Below are 24,165 nucleotides of genomic sequence, written 5' to 3' on the forward strand. Positions count from 1 at the left end.
TTTGCTGAAGTTATTTTATTAAATTGAATACTTTTTTGCTGGTTCTTTAACATTTTGTATGTAAGTTGTCATATGATCTACAAATAGATCTGTATTTGTCACCAATGTTCTTTTTTTGGGGGGGCAGGGCAATGAGGGTTAAGTGACTTGCCCAGGGTCACACAGCTAGTGTCAGGTGTCTGAGGCTGGATTTGAACTCAGGTACTCCTGAGTCCAAGGCCAGTGCTTTATCCACTGCACCACCTAGCTGCTGCCCTGTTTATTCTTTTTTTTAAAAATATTTTTCTTTTTTGCTGTAGCTACTTTTTCTAGTGTTGTATTACATAATAATGATGATAATGGGCATCCCTGTTCTATGCCTGATCTTATTAGGAAAGCTTCACTATACAAATGTGAACTTTTAGTCAATTCATTCCTGTGCTTCTTAGTGCTTTTAACAAAAATGAGAGGAAACATAACATAATGGATAGAACACTGGACTTAGAATCAGATGATGTAAATTTTAATCCTGTTGTAAATATTTACTAGCTGTGTGACCCTAGCAGTCATTTAACTTCTCTGGTCCTCAATTTTCTTATCTATAAATTGAGGGGGTTGGACTTAATGACCTCTAAATTCTTCCCTAGCTCTAAATTTATGAGTGTATGATTTTGTCAAGAATATTCTTGAATGCTGGACTTGTTATCTAGCATGTTAGTTATTTCTGGCATCTTTATGTTGTTTTCCAATTTGATAATTGCTATCTCTATATATTATTGAGACATCGATAAAAATGGCACAGGGGCAAGAATAGATACCTGGGACATTCCAATGGAGACATCCTACCAAGTTGACTTTGAACAATTTCAACTTGGCTGTGGAAAATAGCCCCAAGGAATGGTAGACCAAGGACAAAGAAGTCACTTATAGAAAACCAGCCAGTTTTGAAATTAGGTAGCCATGTGATGATTAAAAAGTGGTTTCTCCCAATAACTAACTGGGTTTCTTTTCTACTTTTTTTTTTCCCAATTATTGAACATTTGCTCTTTTCTCCCTCTGGTTTTCTTCATAGGTCATTGCTGGAGCAAATGAGGGAGGAGCAGGGCTATGTTCCTTCTGCTCTCCTGTGTTGGCTTGGTCTCTCAGATTCATTTTCTTTAAAAATAATATTGGGTAATGAGGAAGTTGGGTGGAGTGATAGCTAAGCTGAGTGTTATGGATATATTTTATTTTTTAAAATTGTAACATGATAGCAAAAAAAACCCCTTTTGGCTTCTTTGGTAGGAATTTGAGAAAATTATTTGGCATTAACCATTCTTCTCATTTAAAAAAAATTGTTACAGATTGTCTTTTCAAAGTGTGTCCTATGAACCGATATTCTGCACAAAAACAATATTGGAAGGCCAAGCAAGCTAAACAAGGAAACCACACAGAAGCAGCATTGCTTAAGAAATTACAGGTAAGGCCCATTGTAGGTTTTTATTTGTAAATCCTTAGATTAGAGTAAGACAGTTTAAGAATAGAAACTTTCTCTGTTGGTTTCTGTAACTCTAAACTTTTAATCAGCTCATAAATGTCTGAAATAATAGAGAGAGAGAGAGAGAGAGAGAGAGAGAGAGAAACTGGATGAGATTTTAAAGTCATAGGGTGTGCCCATTTAACATTTCCTGGCAAGCAAAGGGTTGAGAGCAGTAGAGAGTTTTGAGAAGAAAACTTCACCAAAAACCCAATAGAGAGGCTCAGTGATCCCAGCTGGAGTAAGGAATGGCTGATCCAACCTTAGGTGGAGTGAATCCCTATTGCCTCTTGGTATAAAATAAAGGATCCTTAGCCTGGCATTTAAAGCCCTGCACAATCTTGTTCCAATCTACCTTTCTAGTTTTATGTGATTTCCCTTCCCATATTATATTCTAACTATGACTTGCTAGCTGTTTCCTACACTTGTTATTTCATCGGTCCATGCCTTTGAATAAATGGTTCCTCGTGTCTGAGGTATCAGTTGAAGAACCAGCCTACAGGCTTACTCAGATTTACTAGCTGCAATAGGTACCTCTATTTCCTTTCTTACTCTCCTAACTCTCTGTAGTTTAGCTTCCAACTTCAATATTCAATGGAAATTGCTCTCTCCAAAGTTATTAATGATCTCTTAATTGCCAAATCTAATGGCCTTTTCTCAATCCCTGCCCTTCTTGACCTCTCTGCAGCCTTTGACACTAATGATTACCATTTCTCGGTTACTCTCTTCTCTCTAGAATTTTGACACTATTCTCTCTTGGTTCTCCTACCTTTTGGACTACTCCTTGGCCTTCTCCAGGACAGTTGGGTGGCATAGTGGGAAGAATGTGGAGCCTGGGGTCAGGAAGACAACTACCTGACTTAAAATCTGACCTCAGACACTTACTAGCTGTGTTACCCTGGACAAATCACTTAACCCCATTTGCCTCAGTTTCCTCATCTGTTTCCCCTTCAATCTTTTAGAATCCCTACTATCCTTCAAGGCTAAGCTTTATTACCACCTTCTATCTGAGATTTTTCTTGATCTCAGGCTATTATCCTCATTCCCCCCACCCCTGAAATAATTTTGTTTCTATTTTTATATGTTCTGTAATACCTATTTATGTGCATGTTATCTTTCATTTCAATTTTGTCTTTTTATCCCCAAGACAGTGCCTGACACATAGTAGGCATTTTAAAAATGTTTGCTTATTGACTGATTACTTCTGAGTTGGCTGTGAAGCTCAAATGAAATAATTTATATAAAGTTCTTTAAGACTCTTAACATGTATGTGAATGTCAGAAATTAGGATCATTGTTATGTTTGGAGCAGGCACCTTTTTTCGTTTTTTTTTTTTTCTCAATGAATCCAATCTGCCTTCTGTCCCTCCCTCTTCTCCACTGGGGAAAAAAAAAAAAGAAAGAAAAACAAATCTCCACATTGGCCACATCTAAAAACCACATGTTTCAATCTGCCTTCTGAGTCCATCACCTCCCTGTAAGGAAACATGTAGCATGTGTCTTCAAAAGCACCATGTTGGCCATTGGCCAAGCACCTAGTTGGCCATTGCATTGATCAGAGTTCTTAAGTCTTTCAAAATATTTTGCTTATAAAATATTTTAAAACCTTTCCAAACCTGAGACTTCTATGCCAACAGGTACATCTTAGTCCCAAAGAACAACAAACATCTTTCCATGTTCTCAGCTACTTATTTCAACCACTTTTTTATATGAGGGTGCTAAATCCTGGCTCATGCCAGATTCCCTTATATCAGTCACTTAGATCTATAGAGACTGTTGGAGACTTTTGTTTTAGGTCCTGTAGAGAATGGGTTTTTAGAGGAATTACATGACAAAAAAAATTTCCTTCCTAAAACTGTTCAATCATAATAGATTCATTTCAATCAAAGTAACTCTTGTAGTCTCATATTAACCCTTAACTTTACCTGAGCCATATCCCTTAGAAAGTTCCTTTCATTAGAAATCCTTGAACTAGGAGTATGCTGGAGTCAGTTTATACTGGCTTGAGAGAGCCTTTAAATTTTCAGTATGAGCATTTATATCTCAGAAACTGGCAAATACTACAAATCAAGCCTTGATTTATTGTTTTATTTATTGTGTAGACCTAAGAGAGTGATGGAGAAAAGGTTAATGATGGAGATTAAATTTAAGTATGTCCTGCATTTTTGGAAAGTTGATTGTTAAACATTTATCAGAGGGGCAGCTAGGTGGCGCAGTGGATAGAGCACTGGCCCTGGAGTCAGGAGGACCTGATTTCAAATCTGGTCTCAGACACTTAACACTTACTAGCTGTGTGACCCTGGGCAAGTCACTTAACCCCAATTGCCTCACTAAAAACAAAAAAAAAACAAAAACCAAAAAACCAAAAAAAAAACCAACTAAAAAAAAACCAAAACATTTATCAGGGCACAGTTCTGCCCTGAACCTTAACTAGAGTTAATGCATGAAGCATGAATAAGACTCAACTGAGATGATTTAATTGACATTCATGGTTGTTCTTTGGACAGCTTACCAGGTGAGAGAGGATCATGGAAATTGTAAATTTATATTTAACAAGAGATCTTAGAGCTCATCTATTCCTACTACTTTATTTTATAGTTAAGAAAACTGAGGTCCAGCTTTGATTGGGCTTCATCACCTATTCAAAATACTCAAGAATGTACAAGATCTATGAGGGAATCTTAAAGATTTTCTCCCTAAAAATTTATTAGGACTTTTAGACATCATCCAGTCCAAACTCTCTCATTTAGAGTTGAGAAAACTGTGTCTCAGAGAGATTAAGTGACTTGTCATGGTCATAGAGATAGAAATTGCATTGCCAGGATTCAAAACAGTCCAAATGTCAGTTTTCTGGTTTGACCATTTACATCTTGGAAGGTGGCAGATGCTACAATCAAAGCTTGATGGTAAGAGCTCCAAATCCAGAGTTCTTCCTACTAAACTTTCTGGAGATTTGTGCCCAAAATCTAATTATTCTTCTCTTCCCCTTTTCCTACCTGCCATGTACTTTTCTAGAAATCTGATAGGGCAAGAATAAGAGATACCCAGGGACTCGGAAGTATTTCTGGGTCTTGGGTCTTAGGAACTGAATTTCCTCTGGGAGGAGGTAGGTCTTGGGCCTCAGGTAACATTTCTCTCTGATAACTAGAAAGTTTTACCCCATGAATCAGCATTTCAGCCTATAAGTCATGTTGTAGTAGTAGTAGTGTTAGTAGTAGTAGTAGTAGTAGTAGTAGCAGCAGCAGCAGCAGCAGCAGCAGCAGTAGTAGTAGCAGTAGTAGTAGTGTTAGTAGCAGCAGCAGCAGCAGCAGCAGTAGTAGTAGTAGTAGTAGTGTTAGTAGTAGTAGTAGCAGCAGCAGCAGCAGCAGCAGCAGCAGCAGCAGTAGTAGTAGTAGTAGCATTCCTGTAGTATTTTAAGGTTTGTAAAGCATTTTACAGACATTATTGAATTTAACCTTCACAATAATCTTGAGACATATGTGTTACTATTTACTTCCCTTTCCCCACCCCTGCTATTTTCAGATGAGGAAACTAGATATAGGGGAGCTTCTGTTACTCTTGAATTCACAAGTAGGATTGAAGGTGGCCAGAACTTTCTTGAAAGGATTCTAGGCCACAGGGGATTTAGAGGATCATAGGAGCCATAGATATCCTTTCATATTGCCTATCTTCATATCAACAAGCTTTCTTGTCAGGTACTGTACTCTTAATACTGTGTTTTCATACCAGTGATCTGATAATTATTTTTCAGCATGCTGCAGAGCTGGAACAAAAACAGAATGAATCAGAGAATAGGAAGCTGTTGGGAGAAATTGTTAAATATAGTAATGTGATACAAGTAAGTCCCTATTTTATTGATTTTTCTCCTAAAAAAAAGTTTAAAGTTTTGATGGTACTTTGAGGATAGAAGGGATAAGTTTCCCTTAAATATAAATCTTTGTTGTTGTTCAGTAGTTTTTCAGTTATGTCTGACTCTTTGTGATCCCATTTGGAGTTTTCTTGTGAGGTTCTGGTTCACCATTTGTTTCTCTAGCTAATTTTACAGAGGAAGAAATGGAGATAAACAGGGTTAAGTGACTTGCCCAGGGTCATACAGCTAGTAAGTGTCAAGTATCTGAGGCTGGATTTGAATTCAGGTCCTCCTGAATCCAGGGCTGGTGTTTTATCTACTGCACCACCTAGCTGCCCCCTTGATATATATCTTGACACTGGATCTAGATGTCTCTGGAGGAGAGAGTGAGGTTGGTGACTTTGCACAGCCCTCCCTCACTTAAATTTAATTCAGTGCAAGTTATGACATCACCCTGATGTCATGGTCTTCTTTAAGAATGAAGGGCAAACAACAACCCAGCTATTATGTAATTTTAGAGTATATTGTGAAATAGCTTGATTGAAAATTTGCAAGAAGCCTGGCCACTATCTCATGCAAAATACATGAAAAAGCAGTCCTGCATCATTTTTAGCTTGAAGATTAAATGAATTATGTTTTCCTATAAAGTGTTAGAGTCATGACAATTTTCAAATAAGTTAGATGGCATTCTTTTCATAACTTGAATAGCAGGCCTATTTTAATTATTGGTTGAACTGTGTACACACCATATGACAGATCCCAACTAAGTGATTTTTTTCACATTTTATCTATAACTTTTAATGTGTTCCTTGATTTGTGATAAAAAGCAGGACGATATTATTATTTAGTTTTTTTTAAAAAAAACTTGTATTCTATTTTTTTATTTGCAGGGCTCAAGAAGGGGTGAAATAATTTATGGGATTTATTTAAATTTTGCTACTTTGAGTGGGTGAAAATATTTTTGAAGTTTCCTTTTTTTTTTTTAATCCTGTTCCCATTTTAGTTTGTGGAGTTTTTTTTTGAGAGATGTAATTGGGGAAAATAGATCAACTAAGGTCATGGCCAACACAAAAAAAATTATATTTTATCTTTGTATCCAAGGGACATAGCACTGGATCTTGCATGTATTAGCTCTTTAAAAATGTTTTTTAATTAAAGTAGGTGTGGGTATAAAAGGGTTTCTTCCTTCCACATCTACCTCAAGGACTTGTGAATATCTATATGATGAAAGTATAAAATATTATCAAATGGATATGCAAGAAACTGAGATTATTTGTTTTACTGACAGCTGCTGCACATAAAAAGCAACAAATACCTAACAGTAAACAAGCGCTTGCCTGCCTTACTGGAGAAGAATGCTATGCGGGTGTCCTTGGATGCTGCGGGAAATGAAGGGTCTTGGTTTTATATTCATCCCTTTTGGAAACTGAGGAGTGAAGGTGACAATGTATGTAAATGTAACCTAAAAAGGAAAAAGATGGGTTTGCAAAGAGAATTACAGTTCTTAATAATCAATAGAATAGGAAAGTGGACTATTAGGAATAAATAACTTAAGAGGTATCAGCCTATTCTTTTTACATGCTTTACAATGATTTGTTTATGATAAATATGAGTAAAACATAACAAAAAAAAATTAGTTTACTCCTTAAGCCAACTTCCAGTTAGGTTTGGTGAGGGAGTATATGGTTAGTTGCATTTAACACCTTCTAAGGTTGATACTCGGAAAAGTGTTTAGAACTTCTTTATAGATTTAAGAGAGAACAAGGGCAAGAGTGAGAAGGTATATTAAGAAAAGTGTTTGCTTCCTCTCTCCCTGAATTAACAGGGAAAGCCCAGAGAATTGTGAATTATTCTAAATGAATATATATCTTGAGGTTTGAGAAGAATAGGTTTCTTAAGACATGATGTAAGACATGTATAACCTATTTCAGATTGCTTACCGTCTCAGAGAGGGGGAGGGGAAGGACAGAAGAATAGAATTTGACACTCAAAACGTTAAAAAACTCTGAATGCTAAAAATGATTTTCACATGTAATTGGGGAGAAATAATTAAAAAGACATGATATATGAGAAAAGGTGGATGAGTACCTGCTCATAAATGGTAACTGTAAAATAGTTGTTTAGCTGCGTTTATTTTATGTATATTGTGTGACAATGAGTCACTGTGAGGTTTGGGGTTTTTAAAAACTTTTTAGGTTAGGTAACTGAATAAATAACATGAGTAATTTAATAGTACAGTGGTGATACTTCATCACTTTCTTAAGGAGTGAGTTAAAAATAGTGGGTTTGGTGATGAACAGAAAACTTTCAGGATAGGATACAAGCTAAGCATATATGCCTCTGGGTCAGTGAAATAGAGTTGATATCATTGATTTTAGAATTGTTTTGTTCTTTGATGAATACTTTTATGTATGCTTATTATGTAAAGGTTTTTGTAATTTACTTCTTTTTTACATCTTTGAACTGTTCTTTCAGTGAATTTTAAAGTTCTAATTCAATTCCACAGGACACAAGTTTGATGGTTTAATTTGGTTAACCAATTATCTGATGTTAACCTCTATAGGTAAGGTTGAGTGAAGCATGGCATGCAGGAATGTAATGCACTTTAAATTTTATTTTCTTGAGTTCTTTTTAAAAAATCTTAAAGTCCCCTTTACTCATTTGTTTTTGCACCCAGTAGGTATTTTATGTGTGCTTTGAGCATGGTACTGTGTTGTTGATTACAATCAACTCTCAAATATTCAAGGACTGATTATCTAGGTTGTGGGCAATCTATGTCCTTAGCTAATTTCTTTTATACGTGTAACTGCTATATAGGACTTCTATCTGCAGGTCAACAAAACATAAAGAACTAAAGCTCTGAAGATTTTGGGAGGAATAGTTTAAAATCTTTGGCTAAAATGGAGATTTGGGGGGCAGCTAGGTGGCGCAGTGGATAGAGCACCGGCCCTGGATTCAGGAGGACCTGAGTTCAAATCTGGCCTCAGACACTTGACACTTACTAGCTGTGTGACCCTGGGCAAGTCACTTAACCCCAATTGCCTCACAAAAAAGGGGGGGGGGAAGAAAAGAAATAAAATAAAATGGAGATTTGGGTTTTTTGTTTTGTTTTGTTTTTACAAATTTCATTTGTCCTTCTTTTTATTTTCCTCCAAACACCTAGAAAGTTATTAGAGAGTTGAATGTAATGAACTATTTGAAATAAATATATGTATTTTTACTGAAAAAGATAAACAAAGATCAAAGTTAAGCATATGGATTTTCTTAATATGTGAGATGCAGTAATTATATATAGCAAAGAAGTCATTTTCTTATATATGTACTCCAAAAGGCATGGCTAAGACAACCTTCCACACTGCTTATAGCTATAAACATCTCACTTTTTTTGGCTAGTCACAGAGTGTGTTTAGCTTTTGTATATATAATTATGTGTGATTAAGTTTTCTGTGAAAATATAAAGCACATTCCAATCATTGTGTATGTCATATTACTAATCTCAATTGTTATGTTCATTTCTCTCTAGGTATATTTTCCATTCTTTTAAAATAGAAATATTTTATAATTTGTTTGAAGATATTTTTAATAGATGGTACTTCATAATTGGTGGTTCAACAACTGCTCAATACATAAGGGTCAAAATCCTTGTAAATGGTGACAGTATGGGTTACTTTTCCTACTCATTATTTCAAGGGGCATTTAGGTTGATGATAATCATCCAGTAGGTTGATTCCAGTAGGTTGAATCATGATCTCTAGGTAAAGTGAATTGGTGGATTTGATCAATCCTTACAAAATTAGCAGGAACTCTGGGGGTTATTAACAATAACTGTTATCAATAGCAGAGGTTGAATGCATCACAGAGATTTATGGGATGGTGTTATCCACATAAAAAAGCAGACTCATGGGTCAGAAAACCATTATTTTATGATTTTCAACATGTTAGATAACATGTTAATAACTACCATTATTGTAAAATTCATTGTGGGGCAGCTAGATGGCGCAGTGGATAAAGCACTAGCCCTGGATTCAGGAAGACCCGAGTTCAAATCTGGCCTCAGACACTTGATATGTACTAGCTGTGTGACCCTGGACAAGTCACTTACCTCTCATTGCCCCCTCCCAAAAGCCATTGAAGGAATCACATGAAAAATTATAATACTTGACATATGCTATTTTGATAAATGAAATACAATTACTCATCTGGAGTAATTTATTTTTGTTACCATTTCATTTTTTACACTGAACTCATCCCCAGAGACACATTATTTCATTTACTTCATAGTTGGTTACAAATAGTGAGCTTTGAGGGTCCTTTGATTCTCATTGAATGGAAATAACAAGAAAAGAAATCCTCAACTATTAGGGGAAGGCTTCTACTTTGTGTTACAGTGTAAAGAACATAGGCTTCATTGTAAGATAATGTGGGTTCAGATCCCATCTCTCATATTTGCTACCTGTGTAACCTTGATCAAATCACTTCACCTTTATTTCCTAATCTTTCAACTGAGGGAGTTGGAGTCAGACATCTTCTAAAGCCATTCCCAGTGTAGAGCTTTGATCCTTTGGATCTTTTCATTTGAGAAAATAGACTGGTATTCCAGTGGGAACCAAGAAAAAGACACGCAATTCCTGCTCACAAGGAGCTCACAGTCTACTGAGGAGAGAGCATGTAAACAACTAGGTACAGATAAGCTATATATAAGATACATTGGAAATAGTCAACAGAGGAAAGGTACAAGAATTCAGAGGAATCAGGAAAGGATTCCTGCAGAAGGTAGGATTTTAGGTGGGACTGGAAGGAAGACAGGAAGTAGAGATGAGGAGGGAGAATATTCTAAATTGGGGGGGGGGGACAGCCAGTGAAAATGGCCAGAGTCAGGAGATGGTGTGTCTTGTTTGAGGAACAGCAAGAGAGGCCAGAGTATGTGGAGAGAAAAGTGTAAGAGATGAGAAGACTGAGAGACCTGTTTATGAGGGATTTTGAATGTCAAACAAAGGATTTCTGTTCTATCCTAGGAGTGATAGGAAACTACTGGGGTTGACTGAGCAGAGAGATGATATGGTGAGCACTGTGCTTTAGGCTCACTTTGGCTTCTGAGTGGAGGATGAACTGGAGTGAGGAGAGCCTTGTGGCAGGGAGACCAACAAGCAGACTGCTGCAGTAGTACAGGAATGGGGCAATGAACTCTTGTACCAGCATGGTGGCAGTGTCAGAGGAGAGAAACAAGCATATGTGAGAGATGTTATGTAAATGCAGTTTATGGTTTTCGTTGGCAATATACAGCTCCAAGTTATCAGTTCAGCTGCACCTCGTAGAAGATTGTTCAGCAATTCTGATAGAAAAGAAAAAGAAAATATAAAAGTAATGTATGAAGCGTCTTATTTAGGATGTTGGCAAATAAGGTGTATTGTAGTGGCACCAAGTTCCCTAACAAATCAATGACTTAGAGAATGATTGAAGTGATCTATCTTCTATGTGGCGTTGAAACTTAGACCTGTCAAATATGTCACTTTGGGATCTTTTGTGATTTTTATTATCCTTAGTTTCAAGTTAATATTGAATAGCAAAATAAGAGGTTTCTTGGAATTCAGCCAACATTGAAATAATGCTTTAATCAGATGGGCACATATTGATAGATGCCCAGATAGCTCCCGTATTTATAGTGGGTTGAAGTTGGCAGTGTAGAACAATTATTTTAAGGACATACTGAAGTAAGATTTTAGTGGAGTATAGGTATGGATTGTAGGGACTTACAGCGACTAAAAAAACAACTTTGTGTCCAATAGAATACCTCATTTTGAGTCACAAAATGACTCAGTTGCTACTTAGCCAAAAAGATAAGGTGATGAACCTGGGCAAGTCCTGCAAACTTCAGTTACTGCCCCAAACCACAGAACAATCTTCTCAATCTTTACTTGAATCCATAGATAGCAACACTGGCAGCAACAGCTATTAGCAAAAACATTTATTTATTTTTTCACTTAATGATTTGTTCTGCATATGTTTATCAAGTGCCAGTTATAAACAAGGAAGTATGGTAATTTGGGTATAAAACTTGATTTGGATCTAGGCTATAGAACTTTGCTCTGGTAGGGTTTAAATCAATTTCTATAGTCTTGAAAAGATATTCCCATTGCTTTTAGTAGGATCTCACAAATTTTAAGACTGACCAAGATTCATTATCCATAGTTTTCTGATTTATTGTTTACTCATTGATTTAGAACACATTTATTAAATATCCATTATTTTCATGGCATTATAGAATAGACACTGGGTGAGAGGATAAATGAGGAATAGTTCTTGTTCTTAAGGAGCTTATAATATAGGAGGCGATAAAAGATATTCACCAAAAATGACTAGACTATATGCCCACTTAATCCTGTTTGCCTCAGTTTCCCATCTATAAAAGGAAATGGCAAAGTGCTCCAGTATCTTTGCCAAGAAAACCCCAAAATGGGGTCACAAAGAATCTGAAACAACTCAGTAACAACTCTTTTCATATTTTAGTAGTATTGGTCAACCTAATGTTAAGTAAACCTTGTCTCTCCCTAGAATGCAAATATGTGAGGGGTACAACCAAGGTGCTATTTGGGTTTTTTAAAATGCATTTTATTTTTAATTTGTGGAATAAAACAAGCATTTCCATAACATAAAAAAGATGATTGTACATGAAACTTCAAATCTATTGTCTGCAACTTTTTCGAGTTTTTCAGACAGTGAGACTTCTTTCTTCCAGCATGAGAAATCAGGGAGAGGCTTCACAGAGAGAAAGTGATGTTTGAACTAAGCCTTGAAGAATGTATAGAATTTTAAAAAATGGAAGTCAGGAGGGCATTTTAGGATAGGGAACAATGTGAGTAAAGGTATGGAAGTGGGACAACTTAAGCCAAATTTGGAGAGTAAGGAATAGTTTTGTTTGGCTGTACTGTCAAGAATATGAAGGGAAGTATGAAATAAGGCTAGAAAATTAGGTCAGAGCCAGATTGTGCTAGACCTTGAATGCCAACCTAACGAGTTTGAACTCCTTTTTGTTTTTTTTTTTAAGGTTTTAGAGTTGGGGGGGAGCTCTGTGAGTCTCTCTGTGTGTGATATGATCAGAACTATGAAATATGGATATATTGATGGAGGGAGAGACAAGGTTTACTTAACATTAGGTTGGCCAATACTACTAAAATATGAAAAGAGTTGTTACTGAGTTGTTTCAGATTCTTTGTGACCCCATTTTGGGGTTTTCTTGGCAAAGATACTGGAGCACTTTGCCATTTCCTTTTATAGATGGGAAACTGAGGCAAACAGGATTAAGTGGGCACATATAAATATGAAATACTTCATGTGTATGTTTCAGAATTGTTGAAAATTACACTGAGGTTCCATTTGTCTGACAAATCTATTTAGTTTCAGAGCAGTAATTCAGTATCAGAGAGTACAGAAGGACTGAGAGCTCCTTTTTCTTTTTTTCTTTAAATAACAGCTCTAACTAAAGCAGTATGAAAGAACATTTAACTTGAAGTCAGAAAACCCTGGGTTCAAATCCTTGCTCAGCCATTTACTAGGTCTGTAACCATGGGCATGTCACAAGAACTCTGACCCTTGCTTTTCTCATTCATAAAACAAGCATAGTTGTATTTGCAGTAGCTAATAGCTATTATATTATGCTTTAAGATTTGCAAAACACTTTACATATACAGTATCATCTTTTTTGATCCTTACAACAGTCTTGTGAGTTAGATGCCATCTTTATTACCACTTTACAGCTAAACAAACTAAGACTGGGAAAGCTTGTGACTTGCCCAGGATCACAGAGATAGTAAGTTTCAGAGACTGGATTTGGACTTGGGTCTTCTCAACTCTATCCACTAAGTAATGAGGCCTCTATCCACCACTACCTAACCTACTTCACAAGATTGTTGTAAGGATCAAATGGGATAATATAGACAAAAGTGTATTGTAAATGTAAACTGTGATTGATACCATCAATTAGAAGTTGAAAGGTTTTTGTTAGGTTTCTGAATCCAGATGGCTATCTAATATGGAACAGTTGTATGATGTATTAAAATAAAAAGTAGCTTGGTGTCTGGTTAAGGACCAAGTCTATCTTTGGAGTTATTTTTAGTTTTTAAACTGAACACTAAAGAGCAAATGTTACTGTAATCTAGTTTGCTTCAGTTTCCATTTATTTTTGATCTCTAGATTGTCGTAGGAGATAAAGTCGTATTGATGCCAGTCAATGCAGGACAACCACTACATGCGAGCAACATAGAGCTTTTAGACAATCCAGGATGTAAAGAGGTAAGTTCAAGGAAGATGAATAATATTTGTATAGTATTTGTTTTTCCATACACGTAATTTCTTTAGTTGGCTGTCTTCATGAAAAACTAGCCAATGCCATATATAAATAAGCTTAAAAAAATTGACAAATCATTGTATGTATGTAACCCTGTTAAATGCTAATGAAGAATCCCATGCCTCTAGCCTCCTGATACTGTTAGCTTGTTATGTAATGAAGAGCAGGATATACTGAGTGCTTGAGGGGTAGGCTAGTCCCCACTTTAGAGCAGGGGGGATTAGTTATTCTACATAAATAAGATACATTTGAAATAACTTTTCTAACTACATAAACACCTGTCCTTCCTCTGTTGGCACTGGTTCCTCTAGGCTTATTCTATGGTTTAAAATCATTCACATAAAATGTTTCATAAATTTATCACAAATTTGGCTCATTGTTTTGTTTCCACCCAGGACTCTGGGAAAATCTCCAAAAAATATAGCTCGTGTCTCATTTCCCATTAAGATTCTTATCTCTGTTCCCACTTTGCATGACCCAAAAGGAAATCTGCAGTCACATTATATATAGATTAGAATATCTTTACTGAGATAAATTAAAATTTAAAGACACAATAATGAAATATTAAGAGACTGTGGCTGAGGTAAACGGTAAGCCATCTCCATTCCCAATAGTAGCAGATATCTCATTAATTCTGAAAAAGTGTTCATGACTTTACTTTTCCCCTGAACTCCTTCCTTCTCTGCACCCCTTGTCTATAATACCTGTAAACTGGGAGATACCAAATGCTTTTGTTAGAGAACCTCTATCTGTTCCTTATAGCTAAAGTCTCAAGGAGAAAGGGAAGAATTCATGCCACCAACATCCACTTCAGCTAGGACCCATGAACTCTGCCTACAAGTGTGCAGTCCCTGTTGGATCTGAGGGATGATACGATATATCTTGGCATGGTAGTCTTTCTGTAGCAGTTCCTATATTACTAGCCTTGAACTCCTCAGATATCCATGAAAGTGTAAGAGAGGGAATGTGGAGAGGATTCCCTTTTCACTATATTGTCTATCTTTGCCCCATTTCCCCCTTTGCACTCCCTGACCCAGCTGTCTCTCTTATGTGGTGTTGTTTGTTGTAATGTGATAGGGTATCCCTAAGCAGCTGATTGTGGTTGTCATTGCATTCCCATCAAATTCCTATTTCTGTTCTACAGAATGGGCATCTGGGCAGAAGTTAGGGTAAAGTGAAGAGTTAACTTTCAAAAATAGGACCAATTTTTGTAATTGCCTTATAGAATTCAATTCAGTAACCATTTTTAAGTGCTTAATATGATCCAGTCACTGTGCTAGGGGATGGGAAAATAGAAAAAGAAAGACAGGCCCTGCCTTCAAGGAGCCTACAATCTAATGGGGGAAACAGTACACAAAAGAAAGCTGAAAAGGGAGGGATACCCGGAGGTACCCAGCCTAGGGGCACAATGTCAAGGAGTCGAAATCAAAAAGAGACACAGATGGAAATTGGAGAGATCATCATGGAAGACCATTATACTGGGACACATATTCCATTGGCCAAAGTCCCTTTTTATTTCTTTGATTACATTAAAATAAAGCCTCATACAATATTATTGAACATGATTAGGGATTTTATAATGGTTATGCACTTTTTCTTTCATAGGTTAATGCTGTTAATTGCAATACTAGCTGGAAAATCACTTTGTTCATGAAATACAGTTGCTACCGTGAAGATGTTCTCAAAGGGGTATGTAGTTTGGAAAAATGAAGGTTTTCTTATTGAATTAGCTATATGCACACCTAACCACCGCTTAAAACAATTTAATATACATATCACGAATCTTAATTTTTGTTCTTTGGCCTAGGTGATCTTTACTAGTAGTGGGCCAGTTATATAACACCTCTAAGCTTCAGTATCCTCATGTGTAAAATGGGGATAATGTTTGCAACACCCCCTGAAGGTTGAAAACTTTATAGTGTCATGTGGGGTACATTACTGGTATGCCTATTATAATAATTTTATGATAATGATGATGTGTTATCTAGTTATTTGAAGTAAATATACCAGAGATAGCCTTTTTAAAAAAAGTCATTAAATTTAGTTTTTATGTCTCTGAGTGAGCTTAGGTAGAGCCAGAGCAAAAATCAAGGAGGAAAGTTGATTGACTGGGACACCCCCCAGGAAGAGAGAAAGGAAAAGAGAAAGGAAGGAAGGAAAGAAGGAAGAGGGGGTGCCTGAAGAGAACAAAGAAAGCATAAATGTCTGGTTTCTTCCAGTGTCATGGGAAGTGGCTGTATTTCCAAATGTATTAGACATTCTACTCTTCCTGAGATTTGTCTTCTCTGCCTCTGGATGACAAGCCACTTATACAACCCCCTTGAATCCATTTAAGAACTTTCAATGTGGGTTCTGAAGTATAGAATTCATTGCCAAATATTCCAGTTAATCCTTACCACAGCCTCTTGAGATGAATAAGGGAGAGTATTGTACTCTCTACTGGATAGGCATCATAAGTGGTTATTTTTGTCATAATCCCAAATCAAATAGATTTATAAATTTCCCTTTCACTGGCTTTCTTTGTGAATTGAGAGCTTCTTCTTAATCTTTTGTTTGGAAATAAGGATTTCACTTATTTATTTTTCTAGGGTGATGTTGTTAGATTGTTTCATGCAGAACAAGAGAAGTTTCTGACCTGTGATGAATATGAGAAAATACAACATATTTTCCTTCGTACAACTTTGCGTCAATCAGCTACATCTGCCACAAGTTCTAAAGCGCTCTGGGAAATTGAGGTATGTAAATTTATTTCCATTCTAAATCATTGACAAAGAAAAGACAAGTATCATAAACCAGATCTTTTTTTACATCCGTTGATCATTCAACATTTAATAAGTGCTTACTATATATATATTCCATGCACTGTGCTAAGTATTGGGAATCCAAAGAAAAGCAAAAAGATGGTCTGTGCACTCAAGGATTTCACATTCTAATGGTGGAAACAACATACAAACAACTATGTACATATAATACATACCTATTACATACAAATAGCTGTGCACATACAAGACATACCTTTTACCTAAAACTAGAAAAATAGGTGGTATAATGGATAAAGTGCCAAGCCTGGAGTCAGGAAGACTCATCACCCTGAGTTCAAATCTGACCTCCAATACTTACTAACTATGTGACCATCTACTACTGGAAATACAGTGTGGTTTCTTCCCAATGGCTACACTCATCAGAACTTGTCCAGATTCCTGATTTAGTTTATGGGCCTTTTCTTTTCAGATTTGCTCAGACCCAGGAATTAGTTTAGCGATACCCAGGATGACCACACTTTGGGATAATATAACAATGTGCTGAATATATCCTAAGTCAGAAATGTTCTATATAAGTGATTGATGTTGTTGTTCAGTCATTTTTCAGATGTGTCTGACTCTTTGTGACCTCATTTGGGGTTTTCTTTGGCTACCTTCTCCAACTCATTTTACATATGAGGAACCTGAGGCAAACATAGTTAAGTGACTTGCCTGGAGTCAGAGCTAGTAAGTGTCTGAGGTTAAATTTGAACTCAGGTCTTCTTGACTTCAGGTCCAGCACTCTATCCTCTGCATCACCTAGCTGTGCTTATTAGGAATGAATAGCTTAAAATGTATTAGAAAAGGCAATTTAATATCCTATCATCAGTAATTCATCAGGAATATTAACATCATTTAACTGTGGTTGTCATTTTCTTGGTCTGTAGGTGGTACATCATGATCCATGCCGTGGGGGAGCAGGGCAGTGGAACAGTTTATTCAGATTCAAACATCTGGCAACTGGAAATTACTTAGCTGCAGAGGTAAGTGCATATTTGCCTCAGTAATACTCAGGCTGTTTTTATGTGTTCAGAGTAGAACAGAGAATACAATTACTAAGTAAGTTGGATTCTCTGTATTATTTTTCACGTGAGTAGACAGTCATTGGATATTGGATATTGGAGTTTCCTATAGAGGCAGTGAAATTGCTGTTAAAAAGGTATTTCTGGGACAGCTAGGTGGCACAGTGGATAGAGCACCGATAAGAGGACTCCATATGACTTAATTTGTTTTCTTTCAGTGTAAATGGTATTATTTAATTAATTTGGTTATGATGTACCTTATTATATCCTATTTAGTACCACTGTTTTTAAAAATTCTCTTTTTTATCATTTCATCTCCCAACACAACCATCCTTATCCACTACCCAGAGAGTCATCCCTATAACAAAGAATAAAAAGCAAAGAGGAAAAAAAAAGCAGTTTAATGAAACTAACCAATCCTTCAGACAAGTTCAACAGTATTTGTAGTATTTTATATTCACAGTCCCCGTATCTACAAAGAAAGAAAGCATTCTCTTAGCTCTTTTTTGCTTATCTTTATATAGTTTTTTCTCTCTTTACATCATTATTATTTTGCATATTACTTTCTTGCTCAGTTATCTAGCATGTATTAAGTGCTGACTATGTACTAGCTATTGTGCTAAGCATTGAGTATACAAAAAAAGTAGAACTCATGGTCTAATGGGGGAGACAACATGCAAACAACTATGTATATATTGGTTTTGTTGAATTCACTTTGCATCAGTTCATGTTTGTCTTCCCATGCCTTCCTGCATTCTTCATTTTCATTATTTCTTAAAGTGCAATAACTTTCATATACCACAATTGTTAAGCCATTCTCTAGTTGAACAACATCTACATTACTTTCTGTTCTTTGCTATTACAAAAAAGCACCCCTGTGTTTATAGCACCCTTCTGATTTGGGACACATTTAGTTCACTGTTAAATGTAGAATGCCCCAGATTTCTTCAATTTTATCTTCAGTTTCCAGTCTTACACTAAGTGGGGGGTTTTTATTTTCCAAGTCATTGGAGAGGAAAGGGTTTGTTTCGTGAGACAATGAACTGCCCCCAAAATGTCAGTAAAGTCTGAGAATTACAAAACTGTTTTTCTTCCCCTCCTTTTCATTAAAAGGATATGGAGGGTGGGGCAGCTAGGTGGCACAGTGGATAGAGCACCTGCCCTGGAGTCAGGAATACCTGAGTTCAAATCCAGCCTCAGACACTTAACACTTACTAGCTGTGTGACCCTGGGCAAGTCACTTAACCCCAATTGCCTCACTAAAAAAAAGAAAAAAAGAAAAAAAAGAAAAAGAAAAAGAAAAAAAAAGAATATTGAGGACCAGCTATTTGGTGCAGTGGAAAAAAGCACCAGCCCTGGATTCAGGAAGACCTGAGTTCAAATCTGGTCTCAAACACTTGAAACTTAGTAGCTGTGTGACCCCCCCCCCCAGAAACAAAAACAAAAACAAAAGGATATGTAGCTGAGGTGAAAATACCTTCAAATAAATAGTAGAGCTGATTAAGTTAAAATTGATATTCATTAATAATGGCCGGGGCGGCTAGGTGGTACAGTGGATAGAGCACCGGCCCTGGAGTCAGGAGTAGCTGAGTTCAAATCCGGCCTCAGACACTTAACACTTACTAGCTGTGTGACCCTGGGCAAGTCACTTAATCCCAATTGCCTCACTAAAAAAACAAAACAAAACAAAAAAACATTAATAATGGCCACTTGCTTTTCAATATAAATATAGACTGATCCCTTGTAGAGTTGGTATGACATTCTTACACTCCTTTATCCTCGCTCTTTGTATATATTTTCTGGTTTATTTTGAGGTCCCAGCCTAGGGTTATGCCAAAATCAGTAAGGATTTATTGTGTCTACTCTATACTAGGCATTGTTCTAGGTGCAAGGGATATAAAAACAAAAATGAAATATCCCTGCCCTCAGAGAGCTCATTTTCTATAGAACGACTCAACTTGTACACATTTTAGTAAATACAAAATATATGCAATGTCAGGATATGGCATTAGCAGTTGACAGAATTAGGAAAGGACCCATGGAGTAATGTCATTCATCCTAGACTTTGAAGGGATCTAGGAATTCTGAGGAGTGGACACGAAGAGAGAGAGAACATTCCAAGCATGGATGAGCAAAGCTATGGAGAAGAGGGATGAAACATTGTGGAAAGAAACAGCAGTGGATGATATGTATGAAGCCTGGAATCGTATATACTGGAAACACATTGTGAAGGACTTTCAATGCCAAACAGTTGAGTTAGAGTGGCTATTCTTAACCTAGGGTCTGTGAACTTAAAAAAAATTTTTTGAGAACTATTTTGATATATTTGGTTTCCTTTGTAATCTTATTATTTTATTTCATGCATTTAAAAATATTGAGAGAAGGGGACAGTTAGATGGCACAGTGGATAAAGCACTGTCCCTGGATTCAGGAGGACCTGAGTTCAAATCTGGCCTCAGACACTTGACACTTACTAGCTGTGTGACCTTGGGCAAGTCATTTAACCCTCATTGCTTTGCAAAAAAATATTGAGAGAAGGGGCCCTTAGGTTTCACCAGACCTCCAAAAGGGTCCATGACACCAAAAAGGTTAATAACTCTTGCTCTAGAGATAATGGGGGGGGGCATTTTTGGATAGGAGTGTCAAAGTCAGACCTGTGTTATGAGAATATAATTTTTTAGTTGTATGGAGGATGGGTTGGAGGGAAGAGAAATCTGAGGGAGGGAATCTAAGTAAGGGGCCCTTCTAGCAGTCTAGACAACTACTTTGGCCTGAATTGTGGTGATGGTAGAATTTGATATAACGTTGATGTGAATTAGCATCTCACTACCTCAAAACAGGAAATTACCTTTTCTTCTATATTTCTTGTCATTACCTCTCTGTCTGTTGGGTGTGTAGATTAAGCCTGGTATGGTATATAAAGGGAGCCACATTGTGAGGGATTTTCAATGCCTTCACACCCATGTTGGATGTGTAGATGTGTGTTTTGGTGGGAATATGAAGGAAAAGAGCAAGATCTTACTATGCCATAATCATATATTTACCATATATATCTTCAGTCTTCTTGGGGTTCTGTGGTTTTCTGATGAGTGGGAGAGCATTTCAGGGTTTCTTCAACATACAAGGGGATACTTTCCCTGCTGTAATAAGCATCTCATTATCAAAATACATGAGTGAATGAAACACGTGCTTGGACACTTGCCAGCTTTTCCTGCTCTGAATGATTTGAGATCGCTCTCATTCAGGTCAAAGTTTGAAATGAAAAGAAGTAGTGAGATAGTCAGTTAATCTAAATGAATGGTTATTGGCAAAATCAGAAACAATTAAGTAATAATAATAATAATAGTAACTAATGTTTATATAGTACTTACTATGTGTCAGTCATTGTGTGTAAGTGCTTTACAATTATTATCTCTTGGGATCCTCAAAACAACCCATTTTCCAGTTGGGGAAACTGAGAATGACTTGCCCAGGGTTACATAGCTAGGAAGTGTCTGAGTCTGAATTGGAACTCAGGTCTTCCTGACTCCAGGCCCAGTGCTTTATATATGGTGCCACTTGGCTGTTTCAGTAGATGTCTCCCAATAGGTAAAAGAGTGAGGACTTAAATCTTTTTAAAATTTTAGGCTTTGTAATATTTTTGGGTGGGTTGTGAATGTAAGGAGAGAGGCCTGGCTGAAACAGTGATGAAGAAGAGAGTGTTTGACAACTTTGCTCACTAATAAAACTGTAAAAAGCAGTTAATGTGATTTGATGACATCAATTACATGGCATGAAGTATTAAAAGAGGTTACTTGAGACCCTTTCTTAAAAAAGATTGTTTGGAATAAAATATTATATTAACTTTGATACAAACGACAAGTACACATGTGAGTATATTAATAAATGAGAACTTATTGAAAATATTAATACCTCATGAATAAATAATACAAATACATACACAGCCTAATACGAAGCCTAAAATTTGGTTGATGAGAAGAGTTTTCAAGAAAAAGAAAGTCTGGGGCAGCTAGGTGGTGCAGTGGATACAGCACCGGCCCTGGAGTCAGGAGGACCTGAGTTCAAAGCTGGCCTCAGACACTTAACACTTACTAGCTGTGTGACCCTGGGCAAGTCACTTAACCCCAATTGCCTCACTTAAAAAAAAAAAAAGAAAAGAAAAGAAAAAGAAAGTCCTTGAAAGTCAATACCACAGTTTACCTTTAAATGTAAACATTAGTTCATTTGGGGTGGAACTTTCTTAAGAGTTTAGTGGATGGTGATGATCTCTTTATACTGACCTATGATATTTTATGTAAAAATATTTAGGGGTGTGTGTGTGTGTGTGTATAAAACATGATGCATGATGGGTGGGTACTGTGCTCAAATGCCAATGATGAAAGAAACCTAGTTGGGCTTGCTCTGATAAAAAAAAAAAAGAGTGATCTATTCTTCTATTCTATTAAATTTTTTTGTTTTGTTTTGTTTTTGGCGGGGCAATGGGGGTTAAGTGACTTGCCCAAGGTCACACAGCTAGTAAGTGTCTGAGGCTGGATTTGAACTCAGGTACTCCTGAATTCAGGGCCGGTGCTTTACCACTGCTCCATCTAGCTGCCCCCTATTCTATTAAATTTTGATGTCAAAAACTCTGCAGAATTAATAATTGATGTCATTGAAATCTTTATGAAAATATCATGTAAAAATCACTGTGGGTCAAATGGGGTTAAAAGGCATCATAGACTGATCATATTGCTGAAGCTCTTGACACTAATGTAGCAGATGGTAGAATTGTAAACCAGAAAGAAAGCTAGTAGAAACCTGACGATTCAACACAATTCTAGAGATGATAATGGTGGTGCCATTATTTTGTCCTGAATGGGTTTTCTCTTACACTTGTGAAAGTTTTTCTCATGTCATAGAGTTTAAAGGAGAGCAGTTTCCAAACTCCCTGAAACTGAGATATCTTGGCTCTGTTGGATTACATTCTATACTTTTGCCCCCAGAATTAAAATGTTTCCTTTTTAGAGAATTTCTATACACCCCTTGAAATAGCTAAAGAAAAAGAAAAAAATCTAGGATTATAGCAAATATATTTTTATAGGAATTTTTTTTCCCCAATATTTCATTACACTCTACCAATGCTGAGCAGCCTTTCCTCTGCAATTCATAATCTGGAATCCCAAGAGATTAAGTGATTTGCACTATGTCACTGACAGGGACTTGAACCCAGGACTACCTGACCCCAAGACCTCCTGACTCTATCTTTTTTTTTTTTTAAGTGAGGCAATTGGGGTTAAGTGACTTGCTGAGGGTCAAACAGCTAGTAGGTGTTAAGTGTCTGAGGCTGGATTTGAACTCAGGTACTCCTGACTCCAGGGCTGCTGGTGCTCTATCCACTGTGCCACCTAGCTGCCCCCTCCTGACTCTATCTATTGTGCCATACTGACTCTCTCAGGCCTTCATAAAATAAATACTGACTGATGTTAAGTGAAAGTTTAAAAATATTAGTTATGTAATAATTCATAAAAATTGATAACATTTTCAAACTTTAATTCAGCACTTATCAAGGACTTCTTAATTGCCCCTAGCACCTCTAATATTATATGACCAACTCTGGGGAAGGCAAAGGAAGTAGTAAACAGTCTCCTAACTTTGAAAGCACACACCCATCCTTTGCTTTAACAAGTGGAAAACTATTGAAGTATAAGTTTGCAGGTACAATCATCTGTGATCACTCTTTCATGCTGTTTTACTGAATGTTTTTCACCATTGCACATTGTGGGAAATTCATTTATCATCATGATGGGGTTTTGAATGATGTGTCAAAACAAAACTTGTCATAGGGAAGAAATAGGAACCCACTCCCCAGCCTGATAAAATACAATCTGTCCACAGTTAGCTTTAGTTCAGAAGACAATGTAAGAATGTAAGAAATGGGGCAGCTAGGAGGTGCAGTGGATAGAGCACCAGCCTTGGAGTCAGGAGGACCTGAGTTCAAATCTGGCCTCAGACAATTAAGACTTACTAGCTGTGTGACCCTGGGCAAGTCACTTAACCCCCCAATTGCCTCACCAAAAAAAAAAAAAAAGAATGTAAGAAACGACTAGAAAAGATCAACAAATAAAAGATAATGGAGTATAAACTACATGTTAAGTGTTTAGAAATGTAAAGCTAAGATTAGTCAACAAAGGATTTTATGGTTTAGCTAATGGATATGGATATTCAGAGAAGCGCAGGTAGGGCATTTCATGCATGAACAACACAGCAAAGGTATAGACGAAAGAGGCCATGTGATCTTGTGGAAAGACTGTTGGATCTGGAGCCAGAGTCCTAAACCTGACTTTTCTACTTACTGCCTGTGTGACCTTGGGAAAATCACTTATTGGATTGAGGTCTTTCTCTAGGGTCTTTTCCAGTTCTAAACCTATGAATTAGGAAGATATGTTCACACATGTATGTATGTATGTGTATATATATATATATATATATATACACACACATACATGCATACATGCAATGTGTTTCTATATTTTTCACCTATTTGTGGAGATAAAAATATGGGGAGAGTCTTAACTTCAAGGGAGCTGCTGTGTTAAGAAGTACTAAAAGATAAAGTTGGATAAATAGATGGAGAATCCATTTGATTGAGGGCTTGGAGGGATAACCTGGGGATTT

General features: G+C 36.7%; 1 protein-coding gene across 1 annotated transcript in view; it reads left to right on the forward strand.

The window, feature by feature from the left end:
• The window catches only part of ITPR2 (inositol 1,4,5-trisphosphate receptor type 2), a 511,835-nt gene that overhangs the window by 123,473 nt on the left and 364,197 nt on the right, over nt 1–24,165 (forward strand). Inside the window, exons 3-9 of the mRNA XM_043966319.1 lie at nt 1,323–1,438; nt 5,246–5,332; nt 6,633–6,791; nt 13,535–13,633; nt 15,294–15,377; nt 16,277–16,423; nt 17,377–17,472. Of these exons, the coding sequence (XP_043822254.1) occupies nt 1,323–1,438; nt 5,246–5,332; nt 6,633–6,791; nt 13,535–13,633; nt 15,294–15,377; nt 16,277–16,423; nt 17,377–17,472 (788 nt within the window). The remainder of the gene's footprint in view (nt 1–1,322; nt 1,439–5,245; nt 5,333–6,632; nt 6,792–13,534; nt 13,634–15,293; nt 15,378–16,276; nt 16,424–17,376; nt 17,473–24,165) is intronic.

This window comes from Dromiciops gliroides, chromosome 5, assembly GCF_019393635.1.
Source record: "Dromiciops gliroides isolate mDroGli1 chromosome 5, mDroGli1.pri, whole genome shotgun sequence".
In the NCBI taxonomy this organism is placed as follows: Eukaryota; Metazoa; Chordata; class Mammalia; order Microbiotheria; family Microbiotheriidae; genus Dromiciops; species Dromiciops gliroides.